We start from the raw sequence: 19,387 nt of genomic DNA, 5'->3' as shown, positions 1-19,387 counted from the left end.
TGGAGGCTTTGAAGAGCTAAAAACTGCCCTTTGGGTATTCATTCCTGTTACTTTTGGTTTGGGAATCTGAAAATGAGTTGAAGTAATATGAAAATTCCACCTTGAATGGGAAAATGCAGTGTTTTCTATACTTTGAAGGACAAATGGATCTTTGGGAAGTTGCGGTTACATGGTTTTCACTGCTTGTCACTTTTAGTCTGTTTTCTGGTAGTGGTCTTACCTCATGCTGGGATTTGGTCCCACCTCCCAGTGCTTCACAGACTGGTCATTATCTTTCAACACTGGAAAGATAATTAGGTCTTTGCCCTTTCTAAAGATGTTTGGGGCTTGATGGTATGTAATAGTTTAGAGTTCTGATCAACTCGGTTGTTCTAGCTTCACTTTAGAGTTAGGTCAAGCCCAAGCCAAACATTTGGAGCCTGCGCAGCGTCACAGAGGATCAGGCCCGTGTTTACAAGGTGCTGGAATCCCTGATAGACGCAAGTCTGAGATGTGAGAGACGAAAGACCTCTGAGGTGCCAAAGATCATTTCCCCAAGGAGAGTGCTGGATTGTTCCACTTAACAGTTTTCGTCTAAGCTCCTGTTGGCCTAATCTAAAACTCCTGAAGCAAAGGGACTTCCTGTTGTAGAAGAAAGTTATGTGTGCAGAGCAGAGGTGGCTCGTGTCTGTTCCTAGGCCGTATCTAACTTTCGCCAATGTTGAGGGAATGTGGAAAGGTGATGGGTTAGTGGAAAACCAGATCATGGCAGACATACCTTTCAACATTTTTACAGCCACAGTCCGGCATGTGGGTGATTTCTTAATACCAAATGCAGATGCTTGAACCACTTTTCCAAAAGCCCCTCTTCCAAGGGATTTGCCTGCAATGAGAAGAAGACTTTGGTGTATATGCCAAGTCAGCAGGGTGAGTTTAAGTAGTTTTCAGGAAGGAAATGCCTTTTCTTATGTGTGGATGTGAGACGTGGTTTTGAATGGAATCTCTGATGAACTGACCCCAGAGGAGTCGAAGTAAGGGACAATTTGTGGAGTCTCTTCCTTCCAACTCTTTCCTGTGCTTCTGAGGCCCCCACATCCTTCACAGTTGAGGGTGGGGGGGCTGGGCAGAAGGCATTTGGTGCAAGTAGGTGGCCAGCAAGGGCCTACAGGAGGGGGGCTCTGTCATTTCCTAGGGTGGGTTCTTCTACTGTTTAAAGCCATTATTACCAACAAGGCTTCCTTGTGTTTAACCTAAGCCCCTTTTCTTGCCACGTAAGGTCATTGAAGACCTTTGCTGATCTGTTTTCGGCAAAAATGGGGAAATAGAGAATGGTGATTACCACTATTGACTATTATAGTGCCTGATAGTTTAGAAATAATCATTAAGTCATATCTCAGAGTTCCTTGTCACACAGAGTATTCCCAGACTTTCTCATGTCTCCTTACATGATTACTACAAATACTCAAGCGTCGGCATCTCAGCCTGTCAGCCGTTGGTAGTGGTTTGTTTCAACCACAGAGAGACAGATGCCAAATAAAATAACAAAACAAGATTTCTTCCATGGAACCTGTTACTTTATACTATGAGGACTGTCAACATGTTCCTCTGCCCGCCCTTGCGAGGCCCCACTTGACCCCACTTGACTCAGAGCTTGCCAGGACCTGGTTTGAGTCTTCCCTGTACCTCGCCCGGGACTGGGCACACTGAAGGGCCCTGTGTGTTAGTGCGGAGTGAAGAGCAGCCCTCGGGAAGTTGAGGGATGCCCAAAGCAGGTCTCATGTAGTCATAGGAGACTGGAGGGGCCCGTGGGATTGAGACCTTGAGATTCATGCCCCTCGGGGAGGGCTCCCCCTGGAATTTTTCAGCTACCTTTTGAATCGGGATTTCCTTTTGCACCGTCATAAAACAGGTAGCTAAATAGAACCCAGAGGAACAATGCACCCTGAGGATGGTGTGACAAAAGGATGTGTCAGCCAAAGAAATCACTGCTTTTTAGCCCTTGTTGAAAGTGAATCCTGGCAGTTAGAGTGTTAATTTAACATAACCCCTTCTCTGCCAACCCAGTCTGCTTTCACAGACTGTCCTGATAACAGGCCTTCCATCCACTAACCTCCCTTCCTTCCTTCCTTCCTCCCTTCCTTCCTTCCTCCCTTCCTTCCTTCCTCATACTCCAATCCCTTCCCCCAAAGGACATAATTGGCTTTTTTTTTCCCCTTTTGCATTTCTTGTGAAGTTTGCAATGAAGCTTTTCTGCTTCATATTGGAACTTGTACACTTTTATGTGCAACTATACAGTGACAACAAAGGCTGCACCCCTGCCCCTGTTTAAGGTGCTCCACTACCACGCAGGCCAGGCAGGCTTTTAGGACTTGGGGAAAGTCAAAGTCCCAGCATCATCAACACAGTCTCTTAGGGGCTGTCCCTGGCACCTGTTTCCTAGGGGCATCCTCTGCATTAGGAGGGGACACTGGAGAATCACAGGGTTTTCTCTGGTCAAATTGCGCTGACAACTAAAAATCATCCTCCCAGGGTGAGCATCATGGGAAGAAATATAGCTTCTGCTTTTTCCTTCTGGCAAAACTGTCCAAGAAACAGACCAGAACAGGGACTCTGAAGTCAAAATAAAAGACTCTCAGATGAAGCCAGAACGTGGATTTGGAGAGGGTTACGGGAGGAGTACTGGCAGATGCATTCTCCAGATTTGTAAAAATTGGTGCTTTTTTGTTGGAGGTTTATTCCTTGCTAAAACAATGTTTTTCCACAATGCCTTCCATTGTAACCAAGAAGTTAGGATTTAAGGGCTGATTTTGATGACTGAATCATTATATAGATATTCCTTTTTGCTTTCTGGTAGCACAAGGAAGTACCTGAAATCTCCGAACTATAATCCAGCTGCCTTGATCTCTAATAATGATTGTATAGCCTTTATCTGGTACCCTTGTGATTTTAAAAACCTTGTGACTAACCTTCACTTGTACCCATTTTATCCAGTTTTCTGACTTTAGAGACTTAAGATCACTAAAGACAGCCCCTAATGTTTATTAATGAAGGGTCTTGGGTCAGCCCAGGACTAACCCACCCCAAGTCCAAAGTTATCTTGATAACTGAAGCCAGATATAACCAAAATGGGCCCACCTGACATGCACAGTAGCTTAGACTTTAACCTACAAGTCACCTATACATCATTATAATAATAAAAATCCCACCCATCATCATATTAGAGCCACCATTTTCTTACATATGTTCTATGACTAAGCATGTAATCAATCTGCACATAGTCAATAACTAGATCAATTCTAATTATATCATCTGGGGCCACTGTGCTTGTTATCCTAAAACCTGCCCATCTTTTGATAAGATAAAACTATCAGAATTATTGCAGTTCAGGGAGACAGATTTTGGACCGATATAGGCCATCTGTTCTCCTGCTTCATGCCTAGCAATACAACTCTTTCTCTCTTTGAAACCCTGGTGTCTCAGGAGTTGGTCATTTGAGTGCATTGGGCAAATAATCCACTGCCTTGGTCCAGTATCACCATCTAGGATGAAAAGTACCCTGAGCCTGAGAAATTTCAGAATAATTTCTGTCTCAGGACCCCTCTCCACACACTCCCAGGACTCTAGCTTATTTGGAGTGAGCAGAATTCTTCTGTTCGCAGCTTCTGCACCACAACAAGCTGTGTTTTAACAAGTGCTTGGAGACTTTGCTTCTGTCAGTGAGAATCAACTGGTGCTTACTTGGCTTCCCTCAGCCACTTCGTTTATTCTTTTGGACGCAGACTGCTGCCTCATGAAACAGCATGAAGCGATTATGGGCTCTTTCATCATCTCACACACTGGAATCTTTACGCAGACCCACAGTTCCAGTTTTTGGGGAACCCAGCCACACCAGACTTGACCTCACGTGATCCTCCTTTTTCCTGAAAATCCTCCTCAGCATTGCCTGGAAGGCCACTAACTAGCTGGGGAATGTGCTAGGTCATTGTTACATAATGCAAGGATCGTGGAATCTCCTACAAGAACGGCCCTGGGCGGGTAGCCCCCCGGGGTGGGCTCCTCCCTGCGTGCGGAGCTGGGTCTTCCAAGAGGCAGCACTGGCCCAGGCACTTTCCTCTTGCTAAATTCCGGATTCCCTGGGTTGCTTCCCATATTAGCTCATTCTGATTCAGACTTTAAATTATTTTCCAACAGAAAAATGCTCTGTCAGACATGATCCCATCTTCTGTGATGAATGTTCACGAGTTGAAGTCTCTCCCAGGAGGCATCACCAACAAAACAGGTTTCTATTGTTTCTGGCTTTCAGGAATTTCAGTGGGAGCAACACCTTTGACCCAAGCTCCAGTTGTGTCCACCTATCAGGTCCTGTGAACCCTGACTTCCCTCACCGGGACTGCTCCAAGCAGCCATCAGAGTAGAGACAGCTGAGGTCAGATGAGCTTGGCCTGAGACTGTCTCTGCATTTATACCCCCACCGTAGCTGCCCCTGCCAGCCTTACCTCCCCACTGGCCCCCACGTGATCTTAGTTCCCTTCACTTGCTAGCTGTTACTTTGAGTTACTTTCTGTCTTGTATTTGGTTTGGAAAAAAGTCTTGGGGCCTCCCTGCTCCCACACTAGTGGGAGGAGCATTTTTTTCTGGCCCTTGCAGCTCCACTCTGCATTCAAGACAGAGTTAGCAGACTTGATATGCTTTCTCTCACCCATCAAAGACACTCAAGTGGACATTGGCCAAATCATAGCATTTGGCAACTCCAGGAAGGAAAAGAATGATAAGGAAGATTTTCAACCAAGAGAATCTCCTGAGATGGGATTATGTGAACCCATGGCGGCCCAGGGGAATTCTGGGGGGAGGCTCGACAGTCTCCCCCGCTGTGAGACTGGTTGCAGTGACGCCAGGCCAAGGAATGAAGAGATGGGACAGAAAGCTCGTGTGTCCTTCACTGGAAGAAGCGTGTTTGATTGTGAGTAATAACTCTGGAAAGCAATGTGGCCGAGACTGGCTCACGGCTGTGGGAAAATTACCCCGTGTTCGCTGCCAAGGTCACTGAGGGGCTGGGCTAGCTGCCATACAATTGAGACTCGCAGAAGGAACTCATCCAGTGTGCCACCTGCCCTTAACTACTCTAAATTTAGTTGATTTTTTTTTTTTTTCCATCAGCCACTCTTGCTGGCTTTTGCCTGACTCTCCAGCTTTTTACTGGTTTCCAATTTTCCTGCCTAAGCCAAACTGAACGTACTCTTGGGGCCGTTTCTTTCTCCTTGTAGGGAGCAATGAAAGCAGAATCATTTTAAGGCCCAAGAGAGGGACGAAAAAAGCCATTTCTCCCTCTGTCCCTTGACGCCCCCATCCTAGCAGAGTTTGTGTGTGTTGGGGGAGGGGCGGGGACACTGTTGGATTTGGCACAACAGGCTCATGACAGTTTCCAGCAACACTGCAGCCACAATCTGTTTTCCTAGTTCCGACTACTAATGACTCTGGCATACACAGGAATGAGTGGAAAACTTTCAGAAGCCACAACCCAAATATTTTGGGCTGGAGTAATTGAGGCTCTCAATTGTTTTGTAGCACCATGGGCTGGAGATGAACTTGCACTGTGACGTCTGAGCCAGAGGAACTGGGTAAGCCGAGGGAAGGCACATTTGCCTGGTGTTTATAGCATCAGTGTTACCTGGAAAACAACTATCCTTGCTCTTGAAAAGTTCAACTTAAATGACCCCTAGGATTTTCTTCTTTGTCTGGACATTGCGCACACCCAGGGAAACTGAGAATATGTAATTTGTGCGTTTGTGCAGAAGAGGTTTTTGATCCAGGGCCTGGAAGAGGGCCAGCTCTTTCTCCAGATGTATGATTCACTGTTCTCACCATTCAGATTTCTAATTCTGCAACAATTTCATTATACAAGAGGGCCTGGATTTATAAGTCTACTGCTTGGGACTAATCCCTCTGCCCTCCCCTTTGCTTATTGAGTTTTGTGTCTATCTCCTTTGCCATATGGAACCCTTGGAGTGGAGGGACCCAAACACCTTCCTATCCCCAGGGCTTAGTCCGGCACCTGCCCAAAGAAGGTGCTGGGTAACTGTTGAATGAGTGAATGCTGCAGCATTCCGCAAGATTATTAAGCTTTGTGCCCACCTCCCTGGAGGGTAGCATCCTAGGCCGAGGTAACTTCTGCCTCCCTTCAAGCACAGTGTTCCACAGGTAACAAATACCTTACCCAGTTTAAGTCTCTCCCGGGCGAACTCCCACTTGCTGGCCTCGTAAGGGAGCCGCTCGCACTGCTCATCCAGGGGGACTTCGTCTGGATCCATGATGATTGACAGGTAGTCCGTCTTTATGTCAGAGGAAGACTGAGAAAGAGAATCTCCAAGTCACCAACAAGAAAAAAACCTTTAAAACACTGGACACTCAATTTAAAAACAATACTTGACAACATCGGCTATTGCTGTGGTCATTTGATTGAAACTGTGTGGCCAGGTAGAGAAACTAGCCCTCTACCTCCACAGAAACACCCCACACTTGAATGTGGTTTCCACCAGACAGCCCCTTACAATTCTGACATTTCTGTAGTACTCTCTCCACCACCCTATCTTGGAGGAAATGCACTCAGATTCTCCAGTGACATCCTGATCCAGGCTTGTTCTTCATGATAGCCTTTCTCTTAAAAATGCAAAATATTTTTACAAACTCCTTCCAAACAATGACTAAAAATAACTTCCCATGATCATTCTGGACTTGCAGGAATATACACAGCAGATGGGCCCCCACTGCCCGTAACTGTGGCTTTTCTGTATTCACAGGAAAGGTTAGAAGTGGCCATGTGGGACAGGGAGAGGCACATTTCTTAGGTAGTGTTTAAACTTAGAAGGCCTGACCTCTTGGTGGCTGCAGCTACCTGAAAAGACTATAGGGTCCCAGTCTCTTAGGGACTAAGAGTAAGATAAGAGTAAGATGTACCTTCTGTAAGAAATAGAAATTGATTACTTCAAAGGTCATGAGTAAATATAGTAGGAGACTGACATGTCACCAGATTCTGAGCTTGTTTGGTCATTGGTAGTCCAGAGAAGAAGGCAGCCATCTGCCTTGAAGTAAGTGTTGAATGAGTGAACAGAAAGCTTCTGCCTTGCTTTATCTCAGTAGTTCAAATCAAGACCAGAAAATACCCTTTATTTCACATCATAGCTTAACTGGCTAGATACTTAGTGTCTTAGATTCATATCAGTGGGGTGTATTTCCTGTTAATTAAATGTTCAGTTGATGACTGTGTTTCTGTGGGTAGCATCTTGGACAGGACAGAAAGGAAACATTCTTGCCCATTTAAGGTTGGGCAAGCTCTTGCCTAAAAGTTTCGTAAACTTCATTTACATGAGTTTGGGGGCCATTCCTTCCATTGCCTTCCCCTCAGCAAGGTCAGAGTTCAAGTAAAGGGACAGCCCCTCCACACACACCGCCTCACGCCCCCCCACATTCTTCAGCCCTTACTCACCAGGTTCTGGGCTGTCACAGCTCACCTCATCCATCACTCACAACCCTTCTCCTCACAAAAATTATCACTGCAATGTGTGATGAATAGCTCGAGGCAGAAAGCTTTGCCTGGCCTCCACAGAGGGTGGAAAACAGAAAGCTCTGGAGCACGTTTGTCACGAACTGCATTTGCCGTTGGTGTGACACTCTGAGGGCCCAGCCCGTCAGATGCGCTCGCAAGTCCCTGGACTGGGTGGGAATTGAGTTCCTCTACCAGGGTGTGGGGTTTGTGTTAGAGAAGCTGCCGGATAGGTTTTATGGCTCAACTCTTCAATGTCCAATAGAGCCAAGGCTGTGGGAAACCGTCTCCGGTCCTTAAAGAGCCGAGGATAGCGGATGCCAAGCAAGGGCCATCTTGGTTTTATATCTTGGCCGGGAGGCCGGCTACCGGTAGCGCTGACAGAGGCGAGGGAGCAGCGATGGAATACACTCTCCCCATGGAGCACCTCTGGAACTTCATGGTTTATTCCAATGAAGCAAATGAGAGGAAACCACAAACAAACCTTAAGTAGACTTTGAGGAGATCAGGAAAGTAGAATCTTAGTCGACAAATATTTATTCTTTCAATTGACATTAACATGGAGCAGCCCCTAGGTGCTTGGTGTGGAGGTGGCACAGCCAGATGCTTAGGAGCCAGGCAGGAAGCCAGAGCTCCAGGCTGGGAATCACAGCTCAGCTTCTGACCAGCTGCATGACCTTGGACAGGTGACTTAACCCCTCTAACCCCATTTTCCTTCTCTGTGGAATAGTGATGATAACAGTTATCTCCTAGGATCGTTGTGAATATCAAACGAAATCATCCAGGCAAAGCTGGTAAAGTAGGGCCTGGTACACAAGAAGCATCAATCAATGTTACCTCTAATTATAACACCGGCCCGTGCAAAGTAGGAGTAAAAAGATAAAATGCAGTCAGTAGTGCTGAGGAATTTACGTTGTAGTTAGAGAAACCACGTGGAAATATTTTTTTGATGCTTCGCTCCTCTTTGCCTCTCACAACCAATCGTTTGTCACGTTTCTAGGCATTCTATCATTGTGTTATCTCTTGCTTTTATTCCTTCTTCGTGACTTCAAAATGTCAGCATTTTAGAAATGAAAGGCATGATGCTCCGCTATTCACTTTTGCCTCCTCTGGCCCATTCTCCTCAGAGCAGCCAAAATAATCTTTCCAGACATAAATCTGATTCTGTCACATACGCCATTCCCTGCTTTTGTTGACCACCCTCCCACGCCCCCCCATGAGGCTGTCCATGCCTTTCAGAATAATGACTAAATTGCTCCACAGGCCTACGAAACCCTGTGGGCCAGGCCCCTCCTCTCCTTTCAGTGCCCCTCGTGCCTTGTTCCCATTCTCTGCCTTGCAGCCACAGAGGTCTCCTGTCAGTCTCTCTCTCTCACTGTGTCCTCTGCCTTCGCCTTCCCTATCCCCCACCTCATTCGTGCTGTTCCCTCTGCCTGCGACGCTTTTCCCTCCCTTCTTGGCCTGACCACTCCTTGGACACGTCTCTGAGCCAGCTGACCCTCCCAGCTGACTCCGGGTTGCAGTTTTACACTTATCTCTGTGATTGATTCAAATCCTTCTCCTCCCCCATGGGCACACTGCAGCTTCTGCCCTGTGCTGCCCATGAGACTTCCCCCAGGGAGATCCCCAGGGCCTGGCACTCTGCATGGAGCAGGCCCTGCACACTCAGCAGATGAGGCCTAGATGGATGAAGGAAGTAGACAACAAAGGAAGGAATGTTAGCTCTTTTCCTGCTGAATTTCAGAGAAGCGAGTTGTGCTGCTGCTGACCTAATTCTAGAAATCTGGTGTCCTCAGTTCCAACCTGAACCTCACACTTTAAAGAACTTTGTAGTATCGTGGAACTCAAGAGAGCCTGGTACAGCACTACACCTCTTTGAGTTTACATAGTGTTATGAGAGTTAAGTCAGAAGTGGGTCTTGATGTTGCTTTTTCCTTTTCCTTTCTTAAGCAGAGAGTGAGGTTAAGATCATAAGGTTTTGCAGGGCCCAGGCTGAATTTAATTTAAAGACTCTTATTTACTTATTTATTTTCAAAATTATCACTCTGGCCCTAAGAAATAGTTCTAAATTTTCCTGTGAACGCCCCACTGTGTGATGGAGAGCCATCATAATGATTCATTTTCGGTATCCACCAAGTCAGGGACAGGAACCAGAGGGAAGGGAGGAAGAGGGTCTAACATTTGTGTAGTGCCTGCTCTAGGCTTCAGACCAGGCATTCTAGAACATTACATAAAAAGGAGCAGAGAACTTACTCTGATGTGTTCTTACCCTTTTCAGTTTTCGGATAAACAGTGTCAACAGGAGCCAGAAGAGAGTGGCAGCCACGCAGGTGCATGTCAGAGTGATCAGCTCCAGGTTCGACTTGTCTGAGGTCCCTGGAGAGAGAAACCCACCAAGAGGGTGTTCAAGGAAACTCTCAAACTTAGGACATTTGTGGCTTCATAAAAGTTATTCGGTGTTCCTAAGGGTTTGTCAGTGGCAAACCTGTGCTCTGCTGGGGCAGGAATTAGGCCTCTGGGACAGATACTCTCTTACATTCCAAGGCTGGCAGAGTTTATGATGACATTATTAGTTTATTTATGATATTATCATCATAAATGCACACATAAATTAAAAGAGTTCCCAGAAATTTTTGCTGTCTAGCTTGCAAACTTTGTGATCCCCAAGAAAGTGAATTGAAAATCAGAGGAGAAATTAAAAATGGGGGAAAAATTAAGGCAGGAACAAAAGCCCATTAAAGTGCTAAATGTGGAATGGGTCAAACCTCCCTGATGGGTCTTAGAGGAAATTCTAAAGAAAAAAGAAAAAAAAAATTAAAGACATAAAAGGGCTCTTTTGGGACTCACAAAATTCTTCAAAGTAGTTTTTAAAATAAAAATAAAACTCAAGGACTGCCACAGTCGCCTGCTCTACTCCTTTTGGAACAGCCGAGCCACATCCTGCTTGCAGCTTTGCCTTGGAGGCCCTGTTTCTGACCGACTCAGCAGTCTGCAGGGTGCTGGTTTGGGAGGAGAAACAGGAGCTGATGGAGCTGGATCTTCCTGGTCACCTCATTTCCTAGAATCACAGAGCTCAAAAGCTGAGCACTGTTCCTTATAGACCAAAAGGACAAGACCCAAAGTGCTCAAGCGATGCCTCCAGATAGGGAACTCTTTGGGATTTGTAAGGGACTTCTCTGGGAGCCAGAACAGTGGTATCCTAACAAGTGGTTCTAGAGGACCATTTCCCAGGAATTTTGAAGCGATGCTCTTATCCTTTAAACTCATTGACAGGAGACAAAAGGCTTATCATTCAGTTAGGGCAAGAACACCTGAAGCTTTTTCTTTTTAGGAGTGATGTTGTGGATGATGAAAACATCATCTGTTGAGCACTTTTTGTGTACCAAGTCCTCACAGCCACCCTGTGAAGTCGGAGGCTTTGTTAGCCTGATCTCAGGGATGCGTATCTCCTGTGTGGGGTCTTGGTTTCAGTTCAGCAAAGACGAACTAGATCCTACTCGCACCAAGCTTAGGGGCTGGAGGAGACGGGACATGAGGAAGAGAAAGTTCCCACTCTCAAGGACCTCACTCACAATCTCACCACGAGACTTCAGGCAAATACAAAGAAATTAGATGGAGAGAGCCGCATAGGTTCAGGGAATCTAAGGGTCTTTGGAAGCAGCGGCGTTCAGAGTACGTTTTGACCTGCTGAGATGAAGGCAGGGGAGACGCCACAGGCAGCGGGAACAGCCTGAGTGGGCACCCAGAAGGGGAACCATGGGGCAGCAGTGGCCACATACAGCAAACACAGCGCGGGACCAGCCCGAGCGCGTCCCAGCGTGTGGTGATGGCTTAGCACGAAATGCTGCAGGCTGTTGGAGTCAAGGCAATTTTCCTGCCCTGAATAATAGCAAATACCCACGCTAGAAACGAGGGAATGACAAGAAGAAGAATACTCACTGCCACTTCTTGAGTGCTTACTATCCTTAACAAGGAAACTGCAGCACAGCCTAGTGACGAGGCCTCTTGCGCACTGTCACCCAGCCTGCAAGCGGGGAGCTGTGATTTGAACCCGGTAACCTGGTTCAGACGCTTAAGCACTAAGCTTCCAAGGGCGCTCCTCCTTCTACCTTCTCCCTTCTCCATCTAGCCCCCAGGTGTGTATCAGTCACTTCCTCCAGGCCCTGGCCCTGCCACCAGGTATCCTTAGTCCGGACAGGAAACGGACATTTTCTCTCCATCAGAAGGCCCTGCCCATCCTACTTCACCATGGTTCTTGAGATTGTCACCTTCTCTCCTACCCCAGCGTCACCACCAAAATTAAGGAGGCCTCATGGGTTTCCGCCTGCCCTGGTGCCCTCATCTCCTGACCAGCCGTGGCCCCCTCCACATTGCTGCCAGAGGGATATCGCCAAATCACACACTTCGTCGTGTTACTCCTTAACCTGAATCCCATCTTTGGCCCCTCGTCATTGTCAGGATAAAAATCCACATCTTACGTCCTTTATGCCTACCCTGGCCTACCTCCCTGTCAGCTCCAGCACACCAAAATCCAGCGAGTGTCTTAAGTGTGGCAGCCCTGGCCACCTCCATGCTGGGGCTGTTGCTATTTCTCTCCCAGACTGAGAGCTGCCTGAGGGCTGGGGCCACTACTCATCTTTAAATCCCCACTCATCAGATTGGGCCAATGAGTGGATAACTTGTGCTTTGCTTTTCCTGGCTCCAGTGATTTCCCAGGACTGTCAAAAGTTCAGGGTCAAATCCCTGCTCATCTGGGACCCCAGCTATGTTCCAGGCTTCCCAGGCTCTGTTCTAGGTGCTGCTACACAGTGGTGGGTGAAAAAGGGCCTGATCTGCTGCTCAAATCTGAACTGATGAGTAAGTTCAAAGTTCTGAGTGAAGCTGCAGAATGTGGGATTTGGGCTTCCTTGTTCACTGCTACAGCTCTGCTCTTTAGAAGAGTTGACATCCTGAAAAGGGTTATCGAATGAAGAATGAATGAATTCAGCTTCATTCACTGCTTTATCAATAATTGGTTACGTTTCCCTGAACCTGATGAGATGGATTGAGAAAAACTTTATTGAAGAAGTTTCAAAGTATGATGACCTTTCTCTCTTTAAATGTCCTCGTGACAGGATCACTTTAAGCTCAAGATAATGTGTTTGAATTTCCTCCTGACCAGTGTGAGGTGTCACGTTCCCTTGATGTATTCACACACACACACACACACACACACAGCCTTGCTTACACTGCACATCTGTGGAATTTGATTGGGACCTGCTCAGGAGCACGGTGGCCTTTGGCAGGGAGGGGGGTGGGTTGAGAGGCTGATAGCATCTTGAGACAAGACACTGTCTGCAGAAAACCTCTGCAGATGCTTCCCTTATGGAATGCCCTGGGAGAGGCCCCCTTGGGTTGTGGGAACTTTCCCACTGCATTCCTCGGGGCAGGAAGCTGACCCCCGAAGTCTAATTCCACAGCCCTTACTCAGGCAAAATTCCTTTCAGTGGGACCAAATGTGTTGGTGTGCAAAAACGTACACATTTAAGGAATCAACTCAATACAAAGATATCTTCGAGATTAAAATGTATTAGGAGAGAAAGATGTACTTGATATGCTGGTGCTGCTTGCTGGAAACTGAAAACAGAATTTTATAGTTTGCAGAGTAGTTAGTATCTGTGCTCTCTCATCTCGTTTGACAGATGGATCTCTATCTCTGTTTAAAAAGCAGCCGTTTTGCTGGGCAGACTTAAATCAAATTCAGCAGCATCTCTTCCTATACAGACCTTGAATATTTTCTCAGAGGTCAAACATCCCTTTATTGGTCTGACTAGACCCAGTTTCAACTGGCTGGTGACAGCTCATGGGCTCAGTGTATGAAAAGGTCCAGCTGCACGGGTGGGGAAAGGAAGCCAGAGGAAACATGGGTGGGATTTGATAATAACTAGGAGTTAGCACTGGGTCCCAGGGACATCAGCTTCATAGGCTGTGTGCGAAAGGCCAAGGTCAGGGCAGGTGCAGGGTTATTTTTAATTGCGATACTGACAAGTACATGGCAGCCTTGGACAGTGTGTAGCAATTGCACATTTTTTACAGGTTGTAGACCCTGATGCACACAGCGTTCCAAATCAATTACCTCCACGCTTCATACCAGCCCCCTGGGGAGAGGAAGGGCAGGTGTGACACAGGTGATGGACCGAAGGTCCAAAGGGTGGCGTGCCTTGTCTGGAGACTGCAGCTGTGCAGTGTCCTGCCGCTGGCCCTGCGCCTTTTCGACGGCTGTGGCAGCTCTCTCTGCACGTAGCTTTGGCTATGTCTGTCATCTAGTGGCATGGCATCAACCCTGACCCGTGGCCCTGCTGGCCCAGGCTGCTTAAATTGAGAAGCAGCCAATCTAGCCAAATCAGCTTATATGGTAAATCGAGGCTGTGCTTCCCAAGAAGTTAAGGAAACACTCCCAGCGAAAGACCGGGTCACCCTGGCCCCAGGGCCTGCCTTGACTTCAGGGTCTGAAGAGAAAGAACCCTTTACGTGACCCTATAAACAACTGTGCCTCATTTTCCTCATCCTTAAAAAGTGGGGATGATAGCACCATGCCTCACAAGTTAAGTGTGCAAACCTGGTGTTAGTGATTATTTTGAAGGCTTCCTTCCTTCTTTTTCCCTTATCATTTTTGGATCTCAAGTGCAGAATAAGTTTTCTTTTCACCCAGACATCCTACATGTATCATGAGATGTCTTTTCTTTAAAAGCCGAATCAGACGTTGACCCAAAGCACCCTTCATTTTCTGCAGGCAACTCTGTTACCGCCTCCCCTGAGGAATCTACTCGACCCTTCAAGGTGGTTTAGGAGTTAAGTTCCTGGTTCCACCATTGTTTTATTGTGAGGGAACTGTCTGCTTACGTGGGGTTATTGCCCATGAAACTGTGGGGTCCTCGAGAGAGGAGTGTTTCTTGTTGTTTCTTGTTCATTTTGCTTCTCGAGAGGAGGTTGCAGTAAATATTTACAGGTGGATGAGAAGAAAAGAAAATTACTCAGATGCACCTATACTTGGTTCTCAGGGTTCCTGCTTAACCTGCGAAAATGAAGCAGCGTCACTTTCTTCTGTGCACAAGCCAGTAACCGGTTATCCAGTTAACCTTACGATGGGATTTTTCTGAGGCTTACTGAATTGTTGAAATTGGTTGGCAGACCTTTATTACTATTTAGGAAGCTTTTTACAAGTCCGTGAACACCAGTTTGGAACTCCACTCTTACAGACAGTGATGTATGAAAATACTGTATTTACATGAAATTTGAAGTACACTTTTCAATAGTAATTTTTAGGTAAAGATATTTAAAATTGTTATTTCTGTGACATCCATTCTAGATGTAGCATTGTAACAAGTTAAATCTCTTAGGTCATATAAGAATTTTGTGGTTTGGAACACCATTTGGGTGACTCACTGTGAGTCCAGGAAAACATACAGAAAGTTTGGTTGACATGGAATTTAAATTAGCATATTAACAATAATAATGTTAGCTAATAGTGCAAAGTTTTCATTATACGCCTGCTACTGTTTTAAGTGGATTATGCCTTACCCAGCCCTATGAGGTTGGCACACCATTACTAACACCCCCATTTTGCAGATGGGAAAACTGAGACACCAGGAAGACAAGTAACTTGCTCAAGGCTACTGAGCTCATGAGCAGTAAAGCTGGGACTTAAACCCAAGCACCTGGCTCCAGAGGGTCCTCTTAGTTGTCACACTCTGCTGCCTTAAAGTTGATCCACTCCCCAGATCTGCCACTTCCTAGCGGTGCCACCGTGGACAAGTCACTTAACCTTCTCTGTACTTCAGATTCTCACTTGTAAAAATAACTGTACCTTCCTCATGGTTCTGTTGCAAAAGTTAAGTGGGATAACGCACATAACATGCTCAGGACAATATACCACATGTTCAGTAAACATAAGAGATTATAATTACAGAGTCCAAGGCCCTCACAGAAGAAAACTGAGTCTAAAACCCGCTTCTTTAGTTCCTTAAGGAGTTTTATGACAGTTTTAGTTTCCACTGGAGGAATCACGATGAATATTTTTTGAGTTTGTATTATTTCACCCCAAGAACGATCTTCAAAGATCTCAAATCATCCTAACTGAATTCCATCACCATTTTTCGAGTTCTCCATCAAGGCCAGCTTTGCATCATTGTTTTGATTTGAAATAAAAAGGCATGCCATCTGCGTCTCCAGCCCTCCTGTGTGAAATCAGGGGGCAGCCAGTTCAGTTCTCTGGGGCGAGCATTAGTCTCTCCTGGGGAAACCCTTCTAAATTGCTCACACTCACAGGAGGCGTGGCATCAGTCCCTAGCATATTTCTGTAAATTAGCTTTTCACATCCTTCCCCAGTGCCAGGGGAGGGGTGAATTTGGGGCAGATTCAGAAAGAGAGGAACTGAAGTAGAGTAGACTGAGAGATCAGGGGGTCACAAGGGAGAACTGAAAGCTGAAAGGACAAGGGTGATAAAAAGGGGAGGCTGGCTACCCAGGACAATTTTGTTTTAAGCTTTTCCTGTTTTTTTGATAAATTATATGGTGACAACAAATACACAACACAGATTTTCCCATTCTAACCATATTAAGGGTACAATTTCGTGGCATTTATTACATTTGCAATGTTGTGTTACCATCACCACCATCCGTTACCAAAATTTTTTCATGGCCCCAAACAGAAACTCGGTACCCATAAAGCAATAGCTCCCCATCCTCCTCCCCTCAGTTCCTGGAAACTTGTGCTCTACTTTCTGTCACTCTGTATTTGCTTATTCTAGGTATTTCATATAAGTGAAATCATACAATGTTTGTCTTTTGTATCTGGCTTATTTCACTCAACACAATGTCTTCAAGATTCCTCCATGTTGTAAGATTTTCCAATTCTTGACTCTTGGGATTCTATTACAGAAAATAGTGTACCCTCTCACTCTGTGAATCCTTCTCTTAAACATGCATTAACCTGTAATTATTACGGCACACAATTTGCAAATTTTCTAATCACACCTGTCATGGCACATGGAGACTGCAGGACTCTGAGGCAATCCTGTCCTGTTCTTCCATGATTTTTTTTGTATCTATCAACTATCCTCAAAAAACATTCAAAATGGTAGTTATTTCCTTTCAAGTTGTCTTCTCCTGTGATATAACTAGAATTATAAATGCTAATGACATCCAGTAAAGCCTAAATTGTTATCAGAAGATATTTGTATATATGGTAGTTATTATTTGCAATATTAATAATAAATTATAGTTTAAGTTCTTGGATGAAAGTGTTCCCCATTTTCACTGCATCAGTCCCCTGAGCTCCATCCTGCAAATGCTTTGTTAATTTCAGAAATTATTTTGGTTAGTAACAGTTTTGTTGTTGTTGTTTTAAATGTTAGAGCTTCCCCTTGAGAGCTTGCTGTGTGCTTGCTTGGTCCAAACCAAACAAGGTCTGTGATTATTTAAAGAAGCTACTTGGACCCCACAGTCCATTCATCCCCTTTAGATACAAAAATAACACATTGTTTTATCTATGAGTATAAGAATCCTTTTTCAAAGGAAATAAAAAGAGCAGACAGTTTCCTTCCTGGCTAATTCATGACCCTCTTTTCAAATCTGTTGAGTGTAACTACAGACACAACTCGATTGCCTGGTTTTGTTTCCTAAAACTCAACTTGACAAGATAGGGCAGGCTGAGGTGTCCATATGTGTATAATCGGAAATCAAGTCTAAGGCTTGGGAGTGTCTCACACCACCAGAGTGACAAGAGTTATCATTTAGACTCTAGAGCAAGAATCCAATTTCAGCTATAAAACTGCTGGGCAGGTACCGCATGCAACTGTTCTCAACACCATCTGGGGGTCAAAATTTTATTCCATAAGTTCAAAGTACGTAACTCATACATGCAGGCTTTCCTAAGGTCCACAGAATACCAATGTTCAAAAATTCTTCCTATTCGGAATTATATCTCTATATAGACTAAAACCTGCTTCCCCAAAACTTCACCACCATCTTCCTCCCTTGTTTCTAATTGTCAAAGAATGAATTGAATGCCCCCTCTGTACAAAAGCTCTTCAAGTATTTAAAGAAAAACAATCATGTCGCTCCAAACCTGTCTCTTTTAGACTAAACATCCTCATTTCCTTGCCCTATTCTACCATTACCCTATCCTGGATATGGCTCCATTTATTTATGCTTCTCTTATAAATGAGCACAGTATTTCAGGTGTGGTTTGATTATTGCAATCACTTTTCTCAGCAAACCACAATTTTTAGGCAGAAAGGTTGGAGAGCAGAAAAAAATAATTATAAAAGAGAGCAAGAGAGAAAGCAGAATGACTATAAAAGGGAGACGCAAGAGTTCAAAAAGCTTGGCAGTATTTTACCCTTAGGGAGAGCTGACTATGCTTGTTGATCTGGTTCTAATCGTTTCATGTGCACCTCCATCTTCCAACTGGGTTTTTAAAGCACACAGAGGTCAGGGGTCATGTTCTGTGTCCTACACGTCCATGTCCTTCATAGACCAGGGCAAATTAATGAGTTGAGGATGCTGCTCCTTACTTCTGACAGACTCAGGTGAGATGAAGTATTTAAAGTGTCCAGCTCAGTGCTTGCACATAGAAGTACTAAATGAGTGTTAGCTCCCTGCCAAGGCTAGGTGTGCGTGTGGGGTACAGAGATACGTCGGTCAGGTCCCTGCCTCAAAAAGTTTACAGATCAGCAGGTAAGAGGAGCATCTCAATTCCTAAGTAATAATAAAAGGCCGAATAAAATGAAATAAGTACTGACTAAAGATCCAAGAACCATGGGGTGGGAGAGCAGAGAAACAAATGAGTATCTGACTTAACTGTTGACCCTGGAAGACACAACAGGGTAGAAATCATTTAAACTGGGCCTTAGAGGGGAAGGAGGAGTTGGCGGGCATAGGGAGTGCAACCCAGGCAAAAGACAGTTCAGTCTGTGTTAACCATCATGAACCAAGGCCACGCGTGGCACTAGATGGCAAGTCAGGCTCATCAATGGCCAGGGGACTGGCTCCAACCCAATCTGGGAAGCTCCCCAGTGCCATTGAACTGGTCGTGGCCATCAGAAGTATAGCAGCAGGTCTCCTGGAGAGCAGACCTGTGACAAACGGAAAGGTGGTGGCCATGACTGGTGGAAAGGAGAAACTCGCAGATGTTGGAAAGCACAACCTCAAACATGTGGTTGCTGGGACACCCAGAGCAGACCAGCAGAAGAGGGGAAGGGAAAGAGAGCAGAGGCTTTGGGGAGACCTACGAACCCACTACAGATGTCTCTGCTTTACACAAGGGCTCTCAAGAGCCATCAGATCCACCCCAGCTGTTGCTGGTCCATGTTCCCTAGGAGAGAAAAGTGTGGATAGACACTTGGCAAGGACAGGTGGACAGGAGGCCCTCACTGGCCTGGAGTGAGTCCAAGGGGACTGCCATTACCTGGCTGTGTGGTTTGGGTTGGTCAGTTCAGCTCTCCGTTGGGGTTCATAAAAGCTCCGGCTCCTTGCTCCCTGCTGCTCCCCTTCTCTCAGATCTCCACCCCTGGCCCCTGGCCTCATGCAACCTCTCCCTGAGGGCCACCCGTGGAGCCCTTGTTAGAAGGCAGATTAGCAACTGCTGGAGGATGGAGGTGTTGAGAGATGCACGCTTAGGAAGTGGTTTCCTCCACATGTAAGCAGACGAATTGGAGGGCTGTTTTCAAGCACGGATGATTGGGGAGACAAACAGGACCAATACTAAAAACATTTTGGGAATGCTACATTCTCCCCCCATTTCTCAAAGTATAAACTCCCTGTGGAATTGTTTCTGATTTTCAGAGGACTTGAGAAAAATGGGGATGATCTGTTCAGAGTCTTGAGT

The 19,387-nt window shown here is 45.8% G+C and overlaps 1 protein-coding gene across 3 annotated transcripts in view; it reads right to left on the bottom strand.

The window, feature by feature from the left end:
• The window catches only part of FLT1 (fms related receptor tyrosine kinase 1), a 179,673-nt gene that overhangs the window by 28,248 nt on the left and 132,038 nt on the right, over positions 1-19,387 (bottom strand). For all 3 annotated transcript variants that reach the window (XM_037799877.1, XM_037799879.1, XM_037799878.1), the window contains 3 exons: positions 9,789-9,895; positions 6,194-6,326; positions 758-862 (listed from right to left, as the gene is read on the bottom strand). In XM_037799877.1, the coding sequence (XP_037655805.1) occupies positions 758-862; positions 6,194-6,326; positions 9,789-9,895 (345 nt within the window). The remainder of the gene's footprint in view (positions 1-757; positions 863-6,193; positions 6,327-9,788; positions 9,896-19,387) is intronic.

The sequence above is a fragment of the Choloepus didactylus genome, chromosome 12, assembly GCF_015220235.1.
Source record: "Choloepus didactylus isolate mChoDid1 chromosome 12, mChoDid1.pri, whole genome shotgun sequence".
NCBI lineage: Eukaryota > Metazoa > Chordata > Mammalia > Pilosa > Megalonychidae > Choloepus > Choloepus didactylus.
The sequence above is the reverse complement of the archived record's forward strand: the minus strand, read 5'-3'. Positions and strand labels throughout refer to the sequence as shown.